This window comes from Nylanderia fulva, unplaced genomic scaffold (assembly GCF_048542155.1).
Source record: "Nylanderia fulva isolate GAGA-0341 unplaced genomic scaffold, ASM4854215v1 Scaffold3, whole genome shotgun sequence".
In the NCBI taxonomy this organism is placed as follows: Eukaryota; Metazoa; Arthropoda; class Insecta; order Hymenoptera; family Formicidae; genus Nylanderia; species Nylanderia fulva.
This window is the reverse complement of record NW_028190368.1, coordinates 1,625,910-1,646,286: the sequence shown is the minus strand read 5'-3', so window position 1 is coordinate 1,646,286 and position 20,377 is coordinate 1,625,910. Positions and strand designations below refer to the sequence as shown.

General features: G+C 29.6%; 3 protein-coding genes and 1 long non-coding RNA gene across 4 annotated transcripts; 3 read left to right on the top strand and 1 right to left on the bottom strand.

Annotated features, from left to right (window-relative positions):
- The first annotated feature begins 907 nt into the window (after positions 1-907).
- LOC114945932 (ejaculatory bulb-specific protein 3-like) lies at positions 908-3,510 on the top strand. The gene is made up of 2 exons (XM_029322319.2): positions 908-1,165; positions 3,060-3,510. The coding sequence occupies exons 1-2, from the start codon at positions 964-966 to the stop codon at positions 3,227-3,229; spliced, it is 372 nt and encodes a 123-aa protein (XP_029178152.1). The 5' UTR covers positions 908-963; the 3' UTR covers positions 3,230-3,510.
- Positions 3,066-20,311, bottom strand: LOC114946086 (uncharacterized). Its single transcript, XR_014925048.1, has 6 exons — positions 20,217-20,311; positions 19,430-19,662; positions 17,985-18,185; positions 7,963-8,612; positions 5,875-7,183; positions 3,066-4,091 (listed from the first exon to the last, which is right to left on the bottom strand). It is a non-coding gene; the product is annotated as an uncharacterized LOC114946086 (long non-coding RNA).
- LOC114946012 (alpha1,4-N-acetylgalactosaminyltransferase 2-like) lies at positions 3,759-14,306 on the top strand. Its single transcript, XM_029322425.2, has 4 exons — positions 3,759-4,755; positions 5,879-6,095; positions 7,977-8,584; positions 10,375-14,306. Exons 2-4 carry the CDS (start codon positions 5,894-5,896, stop codon positions 10,642-10,644), a joined length of 1,080 nt encoding a protein of 359 aa, XP_029178258.2. The 5' UTR covers positions 3,759-4,755; positions 5,879-5,893; the 3' UTR covers positions 10,645-14,306.
- Positions 15,510-19,786, top strand: LOC146722552 (alpha1,4-N-acetylgalactosaminyltransferase 1-like). The gene is made up of 4 exons (XM_085484280.1): positions 15,510-16,109; positions 17,999-18,395; positions 18,609-18,822; positions 19,443-19,786. Exons 1-4 carry the CDS (start codon positions 15,932-15,934, stop codon positions 19,677-19,679), a joined length of 1,026 nt encoding a protein of 341 aa, XP_085340406.1. The 5' UTR covers positions 15,510-15,931; the 3' UTR covers positions 19,680-19,786.
- Positions 20,312-20,377: the final 66 nt, after the last annotated feature.

The window sequence follows — 20,377 nt, the reverse complement described above, 5'->3', positions numbered from 1 at the left end:
ACTTTAATTAATTAATTTAAAAGATATATTAATTCAATATTTAAAAAAATATATTATATAATCTTTAATAATAAGATGTAATAACATATTGCTAAAGTGTGTACCTTATTTGTTTTAGCAAAATTTCAAAAATAAGTTTCAGTCAAGAATATTAAAATAGATATATAATACTCTATAACGTATTTTACAAAAAAAAAATCTCTACAGTTTTGAAATTATTAAAATTTCTAGTTAGAAACTCTGCAAACAGAAATACGTAAAATTACACGGTGTAACAATCTTAACGAGATTGTTTTCGATAATTAAACTTATATAATTTTTCCGAAATGCACATCTCATCTATCTCAAACTGCAATCTCGTAGATCATATCCCAAATTTTGAAAATGACCCACGATAGGTATCATGTTATTCATTCAAAGGAAACTGCCTACAATCAAATAATGGCACCTATTCTTAGATAGAAAATACACACTTGGCGTTAATTCCTAAACATCGATTCTGCATATCGAGTAGAAAAGATATGATTGCGAGTGCAACGCTGCACATTAGCCGTCAGTAGGAAAATATATATTACAGTATTTGCTCGTAGCTCAAGAACAGTTTTTAATCCCAGCTCGTTTTGATGATCCGCGAGAATGAAGACGCCTACGTAAACCAACATCGAAATGAGGCAAATCCACCTTAATGACCACCTTACATGAGCGAAATAATCAAACGCCGGTTGTTTCGCCTCGTCTCGGGTCGCGGCCTTATCAATTAATCCTTCCAGGATCTTCCTTCCGTCCACCTGAAGCATATGCAATTACAATTAGTACGACACATATAACGACTACTTATTTAAGTATATATTTACGTAAGGAGCTCCAGGTTTGTCCAAGGGCGAGCGTGAATTATAAAAGAGAGGCCAGGTCGAATTGATATTCAGTTTCGTGCAGTACGAATTCCTAAGATCCCAAAAAAATATGGGTAAACTGTCCTATCTTAGTTTGCTGGCTCTAGCCGGGGTATTGGCAGCCGTCATCGCCCAGGAGGAAATGTACTCGGACATGTTCGATCACATCAATCCCGACGATATCTTGCCCAACGACGAGCTCCGAAATCAGTATTACAACTGCTTCATGGACCGCGGTCCGTGCGTGACGGACGACCAGAAATTTTTCAAGCGTATGATATTTTATTATCTCATACACATTGAAGATATTCACAAAGCCATACATATTATCTCATACACAGAGAGAATTTTCTTTTAGAATTTATCTGAAAAATCATGGTAATTGTGGGACAATAATATGGTATTGAAAGAGTTTTATAAGTTTCTCTGATTAATATTTACCACAATAAAACATTAATATGTATATAGTAAATTTTTACTGTTGTATATACACATAATACACATAGTAAAATTAATGGAACATTTTTTTATATCTTATTGTGGTATATAGATATAATATATATTTTCTATGTATTTTATAATTAATTATTTTCATATAAGTTTTATTATTAATTAATTAATTTCACGCACATATTCGATTATTTTTCAAAAGCAATAAAATATGTAAAACAACATATATTTTTATTTTTTTTGTATATGTCTGTATTGGAAGAATATTTTATAAGAAGTTTCTTTGATTAATTGCGCCACAATAAAAAATATTAATATCTACCACAATGAGATATAAAATATGTCTGATTAATTTTACTAAAATATATAGTATAATAATTTTAAAATATATTAAAAACTATGTTAAAAATTTATCCTTTAAATGTTTTAAATAGAATACATGCCAAAAAAGTGATAAAATATTTTATATAAATTTTAAAATGCAGCATATTTTCAATCTAGATTATCGTGATAATTTTAATATGCAGCATGGTAAATTTCAACTTATTATTAAACATGATATTTGTAGTGAATTTTGTGGTAAAATATAACGAAAAATTCCCTCTGTGTATAAAAATTTAAGAGAACAAAAGTTGTAAGATTCTTTTCTTTCAAACGCACATATTTTGAAAGTAACACTATAAATAATATTATTAATTATATTATTATAATTATTAATAATATAATAATAATAATATCATTATAATTGAAAACACACGTACATTATTATTAATTATATCTATAATTGCAAATTATATTAATTAAACGATATAATAATCGCACCAACAATATTATTCTATCTATCTGTGAAAGATATCGGGGATATATAAGTATATATAAGATATAAACAAATATTATCGATAACATCAGTTATCGAATGTTGATTCACTCTGTATAATAAATGTATATATGTATGTATGTATGTATATATGTATGTATGTATGTATGTATGTATGTATGTGTGTGTGTGTGTGTATGTGTGTGTCCGTTTATTATTCGATTTATGTACATTTTTAAGCTACACATTTATCTTATCTTTAAACAATAATGGATAATCGATATATCTCGCATATTCTGGTATCAGTATATAATAAAACGCTATAGACATTAATCTTGTTTCAGTCTTGTTAGAAAAGAGATCCAATTAATTTTTGTTTGAAAATGGATTAAAATTTTTTAATTTGTGAACAAAAAAATATATACAAATTTATTGAAATTTCGACCTAACTGGCCAGTACAATTTAATTAGAAACACTACGTTTCGACCCTTAGGTACGGGTTCTTTTCAAGTGTAACTGCACAATAAAAATATACAATGATTAAGATATGAAACGATAATTTACAAAGTTGTTAACGAAGAAATTTAAAAAAGTATACTTTTTATGGTAATTGTGGGATAATTAGGGTCGAAACGTGTTTCTAATTAAATTGTACTGGCCAGTTAGGTCGAAATTTCAATAAATTTGTATGGTTTTACTCATCACTGGCGACTTCATTAATTTTATCGTTAGTTAAATAAATATATTATCTTTACTCTCAATTCAAATAAAATATCTTTTCGCACGTAAAGTTTGGAATATTTTAGAAATCGCCACAATTTCTTTCGATTTTCGAGTCTGTCGAAATTAATTATTTATTGTTCGAATTAATTTATTCGGAGATGTGTTTATGATGCAGAACATGCGGCAGAAGCGTTTGCAACGAAATGCCGAAAGTGCACGGAAACGCAGAAGAGAAACGTGGAGAAGATAGTCGTGTGGTACACGGAGAACCGTCCCGACGAATGGCAGGCGATGGTGGTGAAGCTCATGGAGGATGCAAAGAAGTTGAACATCCCCATGGCCTGATGATCGGCTCAATCGAACGAATTTTGGCGCATTTCTAGCTATTATATAACTATAATAATTTACCTAACAAGAAGTGACAAATAATAATAATAATAATAAAAAGCAATCTTGTGCATCATGTGTAGTCTTCAACAATAATATATATATATATATATATTACAACAATAAGATATATATATATATGATACGAGCACGAAAAAACGTAGACGAGAGCAAAATATATACAGGTATTGTGCACGTACAACTTTATAACTGATAAATAAAAGCCATTTAAATGAAAATTGGGGCGAATGCATCTGTCACATTATCATTATCATCGGGTACATTAATGGTGGTAAATCACACGATGAGACGAGATGCGATGATTTATACAGGTTGTCATGAAACAACACCCGCGACGAGTCTTCTCGCGAGAAGAGCAACAACAACATCGTCGTCGACGTCGTCGTAATCATCCCCGTCCGTCGCCCCCGTCGTCCTTACGCATGCGTCGGAAATATATATTTCATATTATAGAGCGCACAATCAGCAGCGCGGAGGGGTGGCACTCGACCTCTCGTCCATCAGCGAAGTCGTTTCGAATATAGTCGTGAGATGTAGTCACGTCGGGGAGGTGGACCTGTCCTCTCTCTCTCTTTCTCTGTGCTCAATTACGAAACAGTATTATATACCTTTATCCGCGTGACTGTGACTCCGTGTTTTTCCCTCCATCCTCGAAACCCAAGTTTCCCGATCCGTGTCGACTGTCAGCTGATTGTCAACGATCAATAGCGGATGGCGGACAGGAATAATTCACGAAAGTATCAGCAATTCTGATGACGTGCAATGTCATATCGGGGAATCATTTTCTCCCGCAGTTTTCCTGAAAGAATAATATATAAATAACTAAAGTTGTTGACGATGATGATTAATACTAGTTAGAAAAAATTTATATATATATATAACTATACTAGTAATCAATTAACTTGATATACATCAATGCGGCGAAATTCCGCATAGCCGGCGTCAGAAGGCGGTTGCGTGTGAGGAGGCCCGCGAGTATTTAGTACCGAGAACTAATATTTATTTTCCCGAGTACTCTCTCACACTTTCATCGAGATTATCTCGAGCTTATCATAGAGTCACACCCTCGACTGAATTTTTTATTTCAACACGAGATTTGGCCCCGTTCGCGCGCGAATGGAAAAAAAAACCGGGAACCGATCGAAATTTCGTAGCTTTCGCGAAAGAGTTTAATTTATTTTCTCATCGTGCGGGATTATGTAACTTTACGCATACTATTTTGATGACCATGATGTGATGCAAAATAGAATTTTTTTACACGCATACAAACGTATCGTGTCATGAATATTAATGTAAATACATAACAGTACATAAGAGGCGATGTAAAAAAGAAAGGAAAAACAGAACGCGTCATATATCACGTTTGTATTGAAATGTGATGATTGGAAGTCGACTCTATTACGGGAAAACAAAAGAGAGATAAAGACGGAAGAACGAAGTTGGGAACGAGCGCTGTGACTCAGGTATTTGTGTTATAATTTACAATATTTTATGGAAGAGTCTATTTTTCCTAATATTTTTTAACAAGTAGCCTTTAATTCGTTCTCTAAAAATCAGGCGATCTTATATAGTTTTCTTAACACTCGAGTTTTCCGCGTTTCTCCACGTGCACGGTTTTCCGCATGAATTCAGAGCATCATCCTTGTGTTTGTTACAATAAATATACAATTATATACATATATACAATCTCGAACGATCGTCTCTATTATATTCCTATAACAAATTTTTTATATATAATTATATAGAAATATATAATTCTATGTAAATTATGTATAATTATTATATATTATAATTATATTATAATTTTACGACTACTTATATAATTGTACGTGTATATAATTATACATAACTTATACCAAAGTTAATATATTTCTATATAATTTTATATTTTGTTATGTGATATACATAAAAAAATTTTTACCGGAGTGTTATTATATTATATAATAATTTAATAATTTATTATTAATTTTATTATATAATAATTTCTTCAATTATTTTTCTCAAAGTTTTGCGTTTCTCGAACAGAAGTTTAAAAATGTTACAATTTTATTTGCTCGATTCATTTAAAGTTTACGACGCTGTTCGAATTATAACAAGAAAGACAATCGCTGACTAATATCTTTGCGGTTTCAAAGAGAAATCAAGCGTTATAATGTAATAATTAAAAAGATAACTCGTCTATTACCGTACGTGTGAATTTTATACTATATATATGCTTCTTCGTTAATCAAGTTCGAAGTAGTTTAACTTTTCTCATTTAGTATGCGTTATCAGAGATAAATCTGCGGTTGTTATCTTTTGCATGCCTTAAAAAGATTTATTCCTATGTTGATTAATGTAAAAAGAATTGCACATTTATCGAGACAAATATTTTTTCGAATACATTTTTCATCATCTTAAACAGATCTTTTTTGTATTATAGAAGCTTTAAAATTTAGATTTCTTAATAAAAAAAAAAATAATAATAATAATACTCCTCACTTGCGGTCTTTTGAAGAGAAATAAATAGAAAGATGATGAAAATTGTAAAATAGATGAAAATTATATTTGTAATATCTATGATCACAAATCGGCAATTTTACCTAGATATAGCGCAGTTCGATGAAAATAGTCGCAAAAATGAAAAAGAGATTATTATGGTGCGGTTTCGCCTTCGCTGTCGTGCTCCTCATTCTCATGATCTCGACCGAGAACAACATCATCCAGAGGATACCCTTCCTCGACGTGTCGACGATCAACGATATCAGATGCTACGATGAAACTTCAGCCGCGGAAGGCATCCGTGATTTCGAGCCAGAAACAAGTAATATATGATTAGAATTAATTACTGTTATTTGTTGTCCTTGTATCGAGAAAGCATTTGAAAAAAATATAGAGCAAGTTATAATAATCTATAGACTTTACACTTGATATATATGTACGTGAAGTTTCTCACACAGATATCTTAAATATGTATATTAAAAACCGCGACCTAAGTATATACTTTAGATATGATTTCACATATTTGAAGAGCTCTCTCGATCTCTAAAGTTACGAGCAATAGGAAATATGACGTATAAATGTTCGTTATTATATGATTCTTTCCATAATATAACTCTTATTATTAAAAATCCAGAAACATTCATGAAATTAAAATTTATCTCTCTCTAATGTTTATTATCTTAATTTTATAATTATAATTTAATTTAATTGCTATAAAAAAGATATTTTAATATGGTTTTGAATTTGAAAACGATTTAATTATAGTTAATCGAATTGTAGTTAAAAAATTGTTTGAGCATGATAAGCTATCTGTGCTAGAAAAACTAATTATTGATTATTAACGTTCGAGAAATTATTCAAGTTAATTATACGATACATCCACTATAGTTTGATGCGCTCAGCTACGCAACATTATCGTCGTAATATACGATTGCGTAAACTGCATAATATTATAATAATATATGTGTTCCTAGAATAGCATATAACAATATGTGTCAATCACTCTTTTGATAGAGATTAACAGTGCAATATCGATATATGCGCGCGATAATAACTAAATGAAAATATAACAATTAAATATAATAACTAATTTTCAGCATTTAAAAACTTTTAATACAAACTACAATTTTTTCTCGCGTATAATCCTTATTTATTTGCTTTCAAAATGCGATTATGCGTATAGAAAAAATTAATCGATATTTTTAAATCAAATCTAGATAAATCAGATTATCAACACAATTCATCATACTTTAATTTGATTTATATAAATAGATAATATTACACAATAAGATAACGATAATATTTGATACAATTTTACTCACCTAAGTTTCTGAACAATATTTCCTGCATTTAATGTGCCTCAGGTTTATAAACTATTCCCGCAGTGATTGCTTAGCTTTTTCGAAGAATCTGTAAATATTTATGTACGTACTTTAAAAAAATGGAAAAATTTAGGAAAAATTGCGATATTTTTTATCTTTATTAACTTTAGTTGTATTAATCAAGATGAGAAAACTTAAATGCAATATAGATATCTATTTAAAAATTTTTTTTAGTTTTTCAATTTCGATAATCTTTTTCTTTAGGACATTTTTCGAGATACGTAAAATTTAAGAAATTTTTATTTTTATCGTATATAAAATTAATTTCAACACATATTCTGACTTCGTGGCATGGGCATTCGCAGTATTTTTTTCAGGAGGGGACATGATTAAATTTAATTTTTTTATTTTTATTTTTTAAATATTAAATATGCAAAAAATTCCAGTGTTTACTCAAAAGGAGAGCAAATGCTTAATTTTTTTTACTAATTCCAAGGGGGGTAAATGTTCCCTCTGCGAACGCACATGTTTCGTGGATGTCTAGTAATTAAAATCTTTAATATAAATATAAATTAAAGAAGATAGGTCCGTAAATTTCAAATAAATGTATTAATAGGCACAATAGGACCATATTGTTTTACTCCGAAGATGGCTACAAGAAGAGCCGAAACGTACGCGTTTAAATTTAAAATTTTTAAATATTATTTTAATTTCTTTATTGCTTTTTATATCTTAATATTAAAGTGTATTGCCTTTAAAATTGTGAATAATTTTACGTCCTGCCTATCACGCTGGTCCTAGCATACCTATATTAATACATTTATATAAATATAAATATTATGGAAGAAATATCATTAAAAATCTTGCATGTTACGTTTCAGGTGTCGACAAACCGACACCAGGAAGAAACATCTTCTTCCACGAGACTTCCTGCTTCGGCGAGGAGGGTCTGGTGCTAAACGCTCGGCAAGCCTGCGCCGTGGAGTCGGCGGCTCGGATGAACCCGACGATGCCGGTGTATCTGCTGTTCGTCAGCAAATCCGAGTTCTCCAACGGCACCCGCGAGATTATCAGGCACCTGCTCAACTATCGTAACGTTAAGATCCGGCACATCTATCCGGAGAGATACGTGAAGGGCACGCCTTTAGAAGCGTGGTACAACAGCGGCATCCTGAAGAAGAGCCACTGGCCCGTCAGCCACATGTCTGACATGCTGCGTTACTTGACCCTGTGGAAGTATGGCGGTATATATCTCGATCTCGACGTGGTGGTCACCAGTTCGCTGGAGAATCTGACGAATTTCGCCGGCGCAGAGGACTGGGACGATATCGCCGCCGGTGTCATAGGGTTCGACAGATCGGAACTTGGACGACGCGTGGCCGACGCCTGCGTGCGGGATCTCAAGAAGAACTTCCGTGGTAATGTCTGGGGCTACAACGGACCCGGGGTCATCACGAGGACGTTGCAGAAGCTTTGCTCGACGGTACATGTGAGTATTCAGAGACATATTAGTATATCTGAAAAAAAAAAACCAGAAATTATTGATAAATCAATCAGAAATATTTACTCGTTCATAAGACCCATTTTAGATACGCACAATTTAGAGGTATAATATTTCTAATTTGGAAAATTATTTTTTTCAAGATAACATTAGAGAAAAAAATTTAATTGTTTAATTGCCAGTTTCCTTAATCTCATAGAAAACAAGTTCCAAATGTGAAGAGACCCAAGCAAAGTGATGTCAAAATGACATACGTTTGCCACTTGGAGAGAATATAAATATCAATAATTTTTATGTATGTCTTTAATAATAAAATAAAATTATGAATGAGCAGAACAGGTGATTTTAAAAATTATGAATGAATGAATAAAATATTTAAAAATAATTGTGTATGTGGACATCTGTTCAACAAGTGTAACACGATGTTTATATTATAATGATAAGCCGATAGAATAAATATGTGCATGTCGTTTCGTGACGTTAGCAATTACATGTTTACTTTTAGTTTTTGTTTAAACAAACGAGACACGCTAATAAACGTAAAATAAACAACAAAGTGTATTTGTTAGTGAGAAGAATAAGAGTAAACACTCTCCATCGAATTGATTCGTCCGGCGGATGTAGTCCATTATGCTCTTAAGATATTAAAGATGCCGATTTTAATTCGCAGCGGATCAAATCCGCCTCGATAAAAAATTCATCTTTGTGCTAATCTTAGCCAATTTTGTCAACCTGCTGATAGGGCATAATTAAAACATAATTATTGAAGACGTTCTTAAACGCGTTTCTGTATAGAATTTTATGTTTTACGCACATAAAAGATGGATACTAAATATCAGGAGAAGATACTGTATCTAACTCAAATAGGAAATTACAAACACAGACATTTTTAAGATAACAAGCGCTATAAAATAATAATTTATGACGTGTATCTCGTGTTTAACATGGCAATTTTTTATTTGCACGATCTAATCTGACCAACTCTGTGCACATATCTCGTATCTAATAATTGTTAATAATTTATGTTTCCATCCTATTCTGTTATGTGCTTTAGCAGCTGCATAAATTTTATTTTGTCGCAATTTTATTCTAGTCTTTTTTTAGCGTCGAATCTTTTTTAAGAAATTGTAATTTTCCTTCGATTATAGTATTCAGTTATGTTTTCTTTCAAGTACAGTATTTAATTATATTTTCTTTTGATTATAATATTCAATGATATATTTTTTTAATTATAATATTTCAATATATAATATTCTTTCAGTTTTATATAATTATATATAAATATAGTATTAATATAAATTTGATATAAGTATAAATCACATATAATAAAGGCCTAATAAAGAGCCATACGCAGCAACATCCGCGTATGGCTCTTTAGGCCTTTATTATTTGTGATTTATATTTAATATATCACAGAGCCGTGGTTTAATCTTAATTGACATAAGTATATATATAGTATCCTAAATTTTCTTTTATAATTGATGCATGTATATACAGTCGCTACAAAAAGTAAATATGGTAGATTAATATGCTATAAATATTAAAAGTTACAAATATTATTAATATACATATATAATGTATGTATGTAATTGTATAAATTCTGCTTCTACAATTATTTATAGCTTGTATAAAATTTGTGAAATTTATATTTTATTGTGTACACACTTGAAAAGTTGTATACACACTTTATATTTACTTTATATATATTATGTGTAGAGATATCTTTATAACTTTACAACTTTATATCTAGAGATAAAACTATCTTTCTAACTTTACAGATACGCGATATGACGCCCAGCCGTTGCCGCGGCTTCACGGTATATCCGCCATCGGTGTTCTATCCGATTCACTACAAGAAATGGAAGAAATATTTCAACACGGAGGACAGTAACGCAACATTAAAGATACTGAGCAAGGCGAAGGCGATTCACGTGTGGAACAAGTTGAGTAAAGCTGAACAGGTGCGAGTGAACAGTAACGTGCCATACGCCGTTGTCGCGCGGAATTATTGTCCCTACGTATTCAACAACTGTGGTAAAATATTTTGAATTCAAATATAGTTATTTAGGATAATTATAGCGCAAGTTTGACTGATAGAACGATATAGGAAAAATCCGACATCGCGATTTTTCTGCGAAAAAGAAATAATAAAACCCGCATTTTATCTGGCACTATATATTATCGGAAGAGACGGTTCGCCGAATCAAATGTATTTAATGTACGTATTTACGAGACAAAGGCTGATTTAGGAAAGTGTTCTAATGACCCCCCAACCCCCCACGTAATACACTTGTGTACATATCAGGATAAAGCCATATATTTATAACAAAATGTTCGACAAAGAGGGACTTTAACGTAGCTCTATCCAGGTAGCAAACTGACGTCATTATAAATGTCAAAATGAAGTCAAAAGACGTCATTAGGCGTCAAAGAGACGTCATTTTGACATTTAATGACGTCAGATGACATCGTTTGACTTCATTTAGACATTTAATGACGTCGCAGTTTGCTACTTGGGTAACAATAAGTGTTACCATCAATTTCCACGGCTATTAAATAATAAATACGGCTGCCACGCGCAAACGTAATGCCACATTGTATCTCGTATTGACGTGATGACCTCGATAGTATGTGTTGATACATGGTATATCGATCGCGCTTATAAAAGCTAAAACAAATAATTCTTCTCTCTTTCTCCTGTTGTCAAAGATCTATATTTTTATACTTGAAAGAGATGACTCGTCGTCAATTGTATTTTTCGCATTTAGATTGTATGTATATCGTATAAGGGGGACAGCAATTATTGCTCATACCAAATTATTCTCGCTCAGTGAATTTCCCCAGTGAATATGTGTCTCAAGTGTGTTGTATCGTTTTTACGCGTGCGTTTAATTCTCGAAGATTAATATCTATTTCATATCAAGATGCTATATATATATATATATATATATATATATACACATACGTAAATATATCTATTATTCTAGTATCGAAATGCGAATATAGTATATTAATCGATGAATTGAGATTCTTAAAGCGGAATAGACAATTGCTCAGCTAAAAGAAAACAATTAAGGCTATTTAGCCAATGCGTAACTGTTTTCGTCGGAATTTATTATTAATTATGATAATAAATTTGACCTGCTGACATCGGACGAATGCAGTTGCAAATACTATGATCCACTAGTACAAACTATAAAAAACAAGTAATTATTGATAATATTAATATTAATATTATTACAATCAAAAATTTCGGGGCACACTATAGCAATTTATCTCTTTTTCTAGGAAATTGAGAAAATTAATCAAACAATTACATTTTCTTTCTTTCGTTCACAAAGATTGATCTGAGATTAATTTTCTCATGCTATAAATAATATTATTAATATTAATGTTATTGTTTCTCTAAGGAATGTAAAATAATATGCTGTATAATACGCAAGCATTTAAATACTATCATAACTTCGATTTATATTTTATTGCAAATAATTAACTTTATAAAATTCATACATCGTAACTCTTTGCATGATCAATAAAAAAACTCAACATAAATGTTACAAAAATAATAATTTTACTAAAATTGATGCGATTAGATTTATATCATTTTAACTCTTTGCATAAGACAAATAAGAAAAGCAATATGAAATGTTAGAAAACTAATAATTTTATTAAAATTGATGCGACCAGGTCAATTGTAGAGATTAATTATATCATTTTAGCTTATCCCTAGCGAGAAATGACTGGTCAAATCGATCAATTTAACATCGATTAGACGACGAATCGACATCGATTTCTCGCTGGATCGCATATGATCAATAATAAGCAAAACTCAATATAAATGCTACGATCGTATTGATATTATTGACTTTGCGATATTTCGTTTTATAGAGATTCGCGGCAAATATGTTTCGCGCATTTTTATCAAGCATTCTAGGCTTTATTTTTGTAAAATCAATCTTTTTTGTGAAAAAGACTGGTTTTACAAAATATGCAACATATCTATATTATAACATATCCACTTCTTACGAGTTTTTTCTTTGCGTTCGTCTGTTGTTGTTCGTATAGTTTGATCTTATTGTTAACAACAATTAATATCTTCTTTGTTGTTATATATTAATAGTTGCGTAAGAAAATCAACAATCATTTTTCGATGGAAAGATATATAGAAATCGAATATTACGAGTGACAAGTTTGTGCCAACAGTTAATGTTTTAAATGTCATGAAGGTATACAATTCTCGTTGTGAATAATCTGTGTTAAATTGTTGGCTATACGCATATAAATTAAGTGTTCCCATTTTACGTTAAATATAAATTCGGTACTTAGAAGATTTAAACAAGTCGAGCGTGAAAAAATATGATTTAATCCATTGTACTATATTTCACACACACATAATAAAATTGCAAGCGCATTAACGTAAAATAACAAATTAACTTATATAACAACAAATGACAAATAACGTACCAATATTTTTATCCCAAGCGCATTATTTAAAAAAAATCTATTTTGAAGTGTTCGGATGTGTGTTTATAGTACAATTGGAAAATTGCTATAAAATTTTATATAGCAATCTTGCTAAGAACTACTTGCGAAAATAAATGAAATAAAATTGAGTTGAATAAGAATTTTATAAATTTTGTATCTCAAGTGATAAGATAAGGTTTTGTAATGCTCCGATATTTAACTCTATTTCTATATTGTACAGAGATGTGTAGTGTTCTCAAAAAAGTTAAAAATTTAAACAATCAGACTAACTCAAGGCTCTTTAATATTAAATATAAATCCAATTAAGAAAGGCCTTAAGAGCCATACGCGGATGTCGTGTTGCGTACATTTCCAAAGAAACTTAATTTTTCGTTGAACATAAACAGTAGTGCACAAGGCACGTATTATTCTCGGTGTACTACCAAGACTTAAGATCTGAAATAATCTCATACTTGAGATATAATTTCATAAATCTCTCTAACGGAATAAAGAAATAAATAAATGCGAGAAATGCATTAGGGGAGATAGAGAGGTTTATGAAATTATATCTCAAGTATGAGATTATTTCAGATTTTAAGTCTTGGTAGTACATCGAGAATATGTGCCTTGTACACTACTGTTTATATACAACAAAAAATTAAGTTTTGTTGGAAATGTACGCAATACAACATCCGCGTATGACTCTTAAGGCTTTTCTTAATTGGATTTATATTGAAAATTTAATTTTATCAGTGAATATATATCTATATACATAAAAGTATATATGATATATGTATATGTGTGTGTGAGTATTCCACACATTTTACGAATATTTTTTAAACACAATCCATTTTCTTAAAAAAAAATGTTTTAAATGAAACCGTGCTAATTGCAAAATGTAGCTACTTTGTTTCTGAAACATTTTTTAAATAAAAATATATGTTGTTTTCAACATATACGAGATGTGCAATTGAAATGGAATATGATTTGTATGTGTGAACGGTAAATGTTATATGAAGAAGCGATGAAAAATTTTTTTTGACTTAAGATTGTCCATGGATTAATCTTATATATGTATATCATTTGTTTCTTTAAATTAATTAACATCGTAATTGATTACATCGTAGTTTGATTTTTTTCAAAGATATTATATGTGATACAGAATTATAAAATTTGTCAATATAGATGAGAATATAAAAATAATATATTGTACGATTATTAATAAAATATGTGTAGATACTTTTCACTTTTTTACTCGTTATATTTTATACCAATTTTCTTCATCTTTTATTTCTAATGCTTCAAATAGCGAATCGCAACAACAATTAATACTTTGACTCTTTCTGAAATTATATATGATTGGAAAAAATTATCAAATAAAAATTGAAATACCTTAAATTTAAAAGTAACGAAATAATAATTATTTATATTGATTTTCTATCTATTCTGTATACAAAAATATTAAGATAAAATCATTTTCAAAAGTCAAAATAATTAAAGTATTAATTGGTTATTGGTTCACCGTATATATGTATATAAATATAAGTTTTATTTAATTACTACATTAAGTTGTTTAGTAATTAGATGCGATAAAAATTAATTTTGCATTTATCTTAAATGTGATTTTCAATAAAATAATTTATAATAACAATTATTATTTCTAAAATATTTCGAAGGAAAAGGAAAATTTCTTTCAACGATCCGATTATTGCCGGCAGTAAATTTAATTCGTTCAATCGAATGACACATTTTCTCGAGTTTATACCAATAAAATATTGTTTTTACAAGATCTATTAGACACACGCGATAGACAATTTCAAGTTATACGTATACAGCGATGACAAAGACTGAAGTCCAAACGAATGGGAACAAACTTGTTAAATATTTATTTTTCTTCCTCAACTTTTTTATCTTGGAATGTTTTGCAGCTATATATTATTTTTTGATAAATGTACCTCCTTCGAAATTACACACATTTTACAATATTTCCTCAAATTTTTACGGATAATTAAATCTCAATTGTATAGCTTGCATGTGTGGAATTATACATTGTTCTCGCTCTTGAAAAATTAATTGGTGGACGTGACTTATCACCACAACATGACTCAAATTGATTCTTCATAACAGAAACATATAATAAAATGATTTCGCAATTCTTTCTCGAATGTACTTTCTTTTTCGTGTGAAGAACTAATTATTAGCTCATAGCTTAAAACCTACAATTTCTAATATTAATAAAATAAATCATATTAATTATTATACCAATATTGAGATTGTTTTATCCTTATGTAAACAGTTAAGTATTTGCTATGCTTCCTTCTTTCGATATTTCCCGAAATAAAAAATATATAGAAGTCATTGAAATAAAATTTTATCTGATTCTCCACTTCCCTATCGCTCGACGTGGAATATTTGACACATTCAGGGTATCTACCAGATATTATGAGTAAATCAGTGATAATCGAGCAGTCGAAGGCTGCGCTCATCGCACAAGATTCTTCTTCCTCTTTGTTGGATTTCCCTGCACTTGCAAATAAAGCGCAGTATCACGCTGACTCTTACACGGAAGATTGCATAAGGATTGTGTTATAGTTCTATTCAGATAGCAACCGTGCATCATTTTGACGTAGAATGATATTAGATGTCAATACGTCATTTTGACGTTAATGGCGTCATTAGACGTCATTTTGACATTTAATGACGTCAGTTTGCTACTTAAGTGATTGATTAAAAAGTATTTTTTAATGAAAAATCAGTGCGCGCGGAAAAATCTAAAATTATCAATATGATAAATCGAAAATTTACAGTGTAATCAGGAAGACCGCGAGACAAAAGAAAGACGAGAAAGAAAAACAAAGTTATCTGTAAAATATGAAGAAACGTCACGCATTTCTTATATTATGTTCCCTACTCGGATTAACAGCCATTGTCTGTTGCATATTTTGGAAGGAACTATCAATAGAACTGACAGCCGTCGTCGCATCCAACCAACTTCGTTGCTACTGGAGCAGATCCAATGGTATCGTGGAGCTCGGCCAAGGAGAATGGGGTTAGTGAGAAGAATTGAAGGGGATAGAGATGTTTCTCTCTTCTCTTCCAAGTAAAAATAACGAATCTTATGTCGACAAAATCTGTTGTCTAATGGAAAATGAATTTTAAATTACAAAAAAAAAAAAAACATGCCGCGCAACTTTCGAATATTTAAAAAAATATATTGACAACTTCCGATAAAGTATTTATCATAAAGTTCATTATTGATAACAAATTACAGCGATTCGTATATTTTTCAAAATGCGTTCTCCTTGAAAGAATATATGTATATTTGACTTTTTTTTTCAAGAAATACATTAACATTTGTATTTGTATTTTTTGTGGAATTGTAAATTATGGAAATATAACAATTCGAAAATAAGTTATCGTGAAAACTTTCATAAAACGAAACGATCGATTGCAAAAAAAGATAAGAAGTAAGCGGGATAATTTTCTCTAATGAAAATATGTTCTTTCTTAAAGTCCTTGATCTATATATGCTACCGCGGAATTTATATGCAATCATCCACTTAAGTTAACGATAATATTCAGAAGAACAGAAATGCGCGCTAGACTCGCAAATTGCACTAGACACCTTATGTAATTGTATTTGCGTAACATATTTTTGCGTAGACTTTTATAAAAGAGCTTCACACGCGAATCGTGTAATTATATTTAACAAAAGATATTATTTTTATGTAACAGTTGAGCGAGCATATATTTGCAACGCTAATGTGTTTTTTTGCTGCTTCTATATGTGTTGTTTTGATGCAATTCTAATCAATGTAAAAGATTATCTCCATTGTTCATATAGTTATAATATGTCTATACAGTGTAATGTGATATTTTCTGAGAAACATTTTCACAGAAAGAATGTTTTGCGACGTGAAATATGATTATTAAACATGGCATTTTTGCATTTTATCTTATAGCGAATTTGGTTGGATGCACTAATGCGCACTAACAAGAAGTGCACATATCGTACACAATTTTACAATGATTTATAATTAAAAAGGTAAATTAATTAAGTAATAGCTCTTACTATTAATTATTTTCCTTTTTTAATTACTTGTCATTGTGAACTTGTGTGTGATAAACCTTTATATGCACTCAATGCGCACTAGTGCGTCCAATCAAATTCACTATTAAAAAAGGGAAAAAAAACAACCGCCGAAAAAACACTTTTATTCCTTAAATCGAAATATTTCTAAAGTTTAATTGAATAACTTACAAAAGTCTTTTAACTGTATATATATATATATATATATATGTATGTATTAAATACATGGTTTTTTTATTTTTATAGAATATAAAATAACTTGTATATAAAATTATTTGTACATTTGTTATAATATGACGAATAATGTATGGAGAAATCTCGAAAATTATACATCTCTACAAGTAGCAAAAATGTATAAAAAATTTAAAACTCATTAAAAACTCATTTTCAAAGATATTTCAAAAACATTAAAATACTTGATTAAAAATAATCACTTTTATTCATTAGAAAAACGTTTATTTTAACAATTAATGCAATATATAAATATTTATTTAACGTTTATTAAATATTTATTTTATTAATATTTTAATATTTTGTTAATAAAATATATATATATTTATAATAAACGTTAAATAAATATTTAATTACTACAATAAATATTTATTTAATGAATAAAAAGGCACTTAGCCAATTATTTTAATGTTTTTAAAATATTTTGAAAATGTGTTTTGAATGAATTTAATGAGTTTTTAATGAGTTTTAAAATTTATATATATTTTTGTTATTTGAGTCGTATTTTATTCTGATTAAACTGATTATTTTTTGCGTAAATATATATATTTCGATTTAAAAGATAACGTTCAGAAGTTTGCTCGAGTATATGTGTACATATACTTGTCAATTTCCAGATGAACAAATGCTGATACCAAGCAGATGCATATTCTTTCACGAGACCAGTTGTTCACCGCCAAATTTTACCTCTCTTCAAGCTTGTGCCGTAGAATCGGCAGCCAGGAACAATCGTAATTTGAATATCTTCGTGCTCCTTTCCGCGACAGGCCAGTTTTCTGATAGGTCCCAAGAGTTCGTCGATATCTTGCAAACATACGACAATGTGTACATAAGACGAATACATTTGTCAAGATACGTTATCGATACGCCGATAGAAAGTTGGTTTTCGACAAATATCCGCAAATTTTCGGAGAATCGTGACTGGCTGTATAAGAACTTTCACGATTACATCCGGATGTTGACATTGTGGAAGTTTGGCGGCGTGACATTGAATCTAAACAGCATAGTGTTGACGTAAGTTGCACGAGTCATCTCTCATTGATCCTAAAGTAAATTTGGCAGGTTTGATAATTTACATTTCTGCGTAAAATTTCTTACATCAATATACAAAAATGTATTTTAGGGAAACTTATATATTGGAACGTTTATAAAATTTGACAAGATGCAATAATTGACAATTTATATAATTAAAAATTTGCAAAATAATTGAAAAATAAATGTATCTAGATCTTTGGATGAGTTGACCACTTTTGTGGGTGTACGAGATAATCGGGATAATGAGATCGGTGTATTCGGCATCGATACGAGCACAAATTTTGGCAAAAAATTTGTCAACGCTTGTATAGAAGTTATTAAAAATATCACCGCGGACAGCTACTCGCGATATAATATTACAAGAATTATAACTGAAGTCCTGAGCAAACTCTGTTATCAGCAACAAGTGAGTACAAAAACAACTTATTAAAATATATATTAAACGTTATTATTCTAAAGATAAAATTTTAATATCTTTCACAAATTAAAAAATGAATTTTTCATAGATTAAACAATATTTTTTGCACAATTATTGAAAACCGTAGTTTTAATATCTTCTCTAGTGAATACTGCTATTATTTATAATATTAAAAATATAAATATGTGTGTGTGTAATATTATACATATCACTTATATTATAGTCATTTGTATATATTAAATAGAAATTATTTTAAAATAATTTTTTAATAAATTTAATACATTTTTAAATAAAAAAAGTAATAATTATTCCATAATAATACTATCTTTATCGTAATGAATAAAAAATTGAAAAATTCTATTATTTTTTATTTGATTATTTAAACATAAATGTCATAGTTTAATTTTTATGCAAAACATTGTAAATATTTTTAAATTTTACAATATAAATCATAAATAAAATTTTTTTATTGTGTAACCAGTATATATATATATATATATATATGTTATCATATGAAAAAAAACACCGGATAACGTCTTCAACATCTTACATATGTATATACTTATTTGAATAAATAATTAATTAATTTTAATACCTCATTTTTGCAGAACAAAGAATGTCAGCAGTTCACAATTTATCCACCTGAGAAATTCTATCCTGTATCTCCTTATTCACGGAATGCAGACGAAATTACGAAGATGATGAAGAACGCAAAGACGATCCATTTGTTTCAAACAGATTATATTCGGAACATTGAAGTGAATGCGGATGTTGCGACGATTTATAAAATGGCTGCCATACAAAATTGCCCAAAAATATACGAGTATGCTGGAAAAGAATTTTAAAATTAGCAATAAGATCACAATATGTGTGTGTGCGTGTATAGTAAAAATTAATGTACATAAAAATACAGGTTTTTATTATATAATTAAATAAATTTAATATATTTGCATATATTTCTAAATTAATAATTAATATTAATAAGAGTATCCCTAACAGCACACATATCCCGAAGATGTTCGAATGTCCTCTGGATGTCCTCAGATATCCTCTGAATATCTTTCGGATATGTGGAGTGCTATTATGAATGCGAAAAATATTTTGTTTATTCGCATTATACATTTTCTTTTATTATTTTTTTCTTGTACTCTTGTTATAATTCTAATTATTTTTATAATTTTAAAATGTTTCTTTCATATATCTTCATTTCTTTATACATCGATATTACCTTGCAACACAATATATATAAGAGATTGTGCCGGTATATATATATATATATTTTACTAATAATCTTTTACAGTTCCTGTCTCGATGAAATTATTCGATCCATTATACGTCTTCGGCGTATAAATACAATATAATGTACGTATAATAAATATTACCTCTCGATTTTTACTCAGAAAATTTCTTCGCAAATATACGTTGCACAAGTCCAAACTCGAATGTTTACCAATGAATAAAAAAACAAAGGGGGCTTATAATTACCACATTTTTTGCCGCAAAAACCACTGCTTGCAAAATTTGTCCAGCGTTCCGATTGGCT